The following is a 2,660-nucleotide window of genomic DNA, read 5'->3' on the forward strand; positions in this document are numbered from 1 at the left end:
TCAATGATCTAAATGATCTTATATTTCTTTATAAGAGCGTTTAAATCAATGATCTAAATGCTCTTATATTTCTTTACTACATATGAGGTATATTTGTTTAAGAGGTATATTTGAACGTGGGAGTACATAAATTAAGAAGTTTTGCTCTTCAAGCCTGGTCAGGGAAGAAGACACTGCTAATCTAAGCTAGTCCGTCACACTGCTCAAGCAGAAAGTTGCAAACGCGGTCCGAATAAGGTGGCACGACTTCCATGCGGGCGATATAAATGTATATGTGCTTGCTTGTATGTATAAGTAGTCCTTGCAATCTTTGAAGAATTGTGAAAAAAGTAATATATTAATCGCAAGAAAGCCACGGCCATGTTTTGGACCAGGTACATATGCATAGAGTGTTTTGTTAGGCTTAACTTTGGCTTTGAAATCTGGCCAAACACCACGTAACTTAGCAAATCCTTCATGAACAAAATGAATACAATTAACTTATACTCCCTCCGTAAAGAAAAATAAGAGCATTTAGATAGGAATATATGTATATATGTATGTGCAACCCTTAAATCATGTTCCCAAAATGCACTAAAATGCTACATCTTTAAATATTTGTCTTCTTAGATATTTCAAATGGACTACCACATACAGATGTATATAGGCATATTTTAGAGCGTAGATTCACTTATTTTGCTTTGTATGTAGTCACTTATTGAAATCTTTAGAAAGACAAATATTTAAGAACAGAGGGAGTATTTGTAAGTCACCATCAGACCTAAGCATCTAGATTCATATACATACAAGTACAAGTATAAAGGAGATGAGATGACCTTTATCGATGACTATCAATATCGACTAAAAGTAAGTATTTCCAACTATAAGCTATAAAGTCCATCTTAGATAGTTGGAACGTTCTGTTTGCTTCTTAAGCTAATGAGCTAACAATGGTGGCGTTCTGTCGACACCTGCTGACAATTCTTGACCACTCCACCGCGATATACACTTCGATCGCATGCACAGCGTTACATTGCTTAGAACGAAATCGCAGATCATTACCACTGACATGCATCCACCCACCTCTCACCAACTGCAGATGCCAACGGCGCCGACGCCCCGCCTCAGACCGAAGCGGGCCACGGCGCCCCTCGATGCGGCCGCGAGAGCCCGCCTCGCCGCTCTCCCCAGAAGCGACGACAGCAGCGGCAGCGAGCACCAGGCGGCCGCACTCTCCAGCCTCGTCAACGATTACCTCCTCGAGACGGACACGACAGTCCCGTCGGCCACCCTCGCGGTGGAAGGCTCCTCTGGTCTGGATGACGAGCCTAACGGCCACACCAGCTCAACGGCGGCGGCCGACATACTTGCGGAGATCAAGGACAATCTTGACCCGACCGGTAGCAGTGCTGACGAGCTACGCCGCCGGCTCGTCTTTGCCGTGGCGGATGCCATGCGCGGGTTGGATGATCTGCGGCCGAACCAGTCGGCTTTCCGGCGCGCCGTGATGTCCCGCCTGCGCGAGCGTGGCCACGACGCCGGCCTGTGCAAGGTGCGTTGGGACAAGTCGAGTGGCGTGACCGCCGGGAGCTACGAATACATCGACGTCATCGCTGGCGGGGGTGAAACAAGGTACATCGTGGATGTCGGCTTCGCGGCGGAGTTTGAGGTCGCACGGTCGACCGAGGAGTACGAGGCAGTTCGGACGGCACTACCGGAAGTGCTGATCGCGCGCCCGGAGCACCTCAGGCAGGTTGTGAAGCTTGCAGCGTCCGCATCACGGCGCTCGCTCAAGAGCAGCGGCCTCAGTGTGCCGCCCTGGAGGAAGAGGCGGTTCATGATGACCAAATGGCTAGGGCCCTACAAGCGGACGGTTAACTCTATTCCGGCATCAGCGGGTACGGCATTAGGCGGCAGTGGTGTGGTGGCCGTCTGCCGGACCATAGTTGGCTTCGCCCCTCAGACTACAGTGGGGACGTCGTCAGGCTTTTGGGGGTGAGGTGTGGTTGGGATTTAGAAGATTGCTATGTAAAGTTTGGAGATTGCATGGCCTTCCGTTGTCTTTCTAGAGAATTCAACTAAATACTCCCTCTGTTCCTAAATATAAGTCTTTTTAGAGATTCCATCAAATGACTACATACGGAGCAAAATGAATAAATCTACACTCTAAAATATGTCTACATATATCTGTATGTTGTATTCCATTTGAAATGTCTAAAAAGACTTATATTTAGGAACGAAGGGAGTATTTGTCTTTTTAAAGATTTCAACAAGTGACTACATACGAAGCAAAATAAGTGAATCTACACTCTAAAATATGTCTATATACGTCCGTATGTGGTAGTCCATTTGAAATCTCTAAAAAGACAAATATTTAGAAACAGAGGGAGTAGATCGCTAGGGGTTTGATTTAGAGAAATATAAATGCACATATTTATTGGAGTATTAAATTGTTTTTTCCAAGAAATGAGTATTCATTTGTTAGGTCACTAGATATTTGTTGTCTTGTTGATACTTTGCTTTCCTTAGCATTGTAATATTTATATAGTTCTTATATCTCTGCTATCTAAACAGAACCTAAAGTTCCTTTTCCTGCCGACGGACCGCATTCTGCCCACCTTCGTTCATCCGTCCTATCTTTTTTTCCCGATTGGCAAGTGACGATTCGATTCAATCACCAT

General features: G+C 45.5%; 1 protein-coding gene across 1 annotated transcript; it reads left to right on the forward strand.

Annotated features, from left to right (window-relative positions):
• Positions 1–369: 369 nt before the first annotated feature.
• LOC123099977 (uncharacterized) lies at positions 370–2,109 on the forward strand. The gene has a single exon (XM_044521986.1). The coding sequence runs from the start codon at positions 998–1,000 to the stop codon at positions 1,976–1,978; it is 981 nt and encodes a 326-aa protein (XP_044377921.1). The 5' UTR covers positions 370–997; the 3' UTR covers positions 1,979–2,109.
• Positions 2,110–2,660: the final 551 nt, after the last annotated feature.

This window comes from Triticum aestivum, chromosome 4D (assembly GCF_018294505.1).
Source record: "Triticum aestivum cultivar Chinese Spring chromosome 4D, IWGSC CS RefSeq v2.1, whole genome shotgun sequence".
Classification (NCBI taxonomy): Eukaryota; Viridiplantae; Streptophyta; class Magnoliopsida; order Poales; family Poaceae; genus Triticum; species Triticum aestivum.

What these genes read in the sequence shown, in the direction of transcription:
- LOC123099977 (XM_044521986.1), top strand. Translation starts at nt 998, where the DNA reads ATGCACAGCGTTACATTGCTTAGAACGAAATCGCAGATCATTACCACT.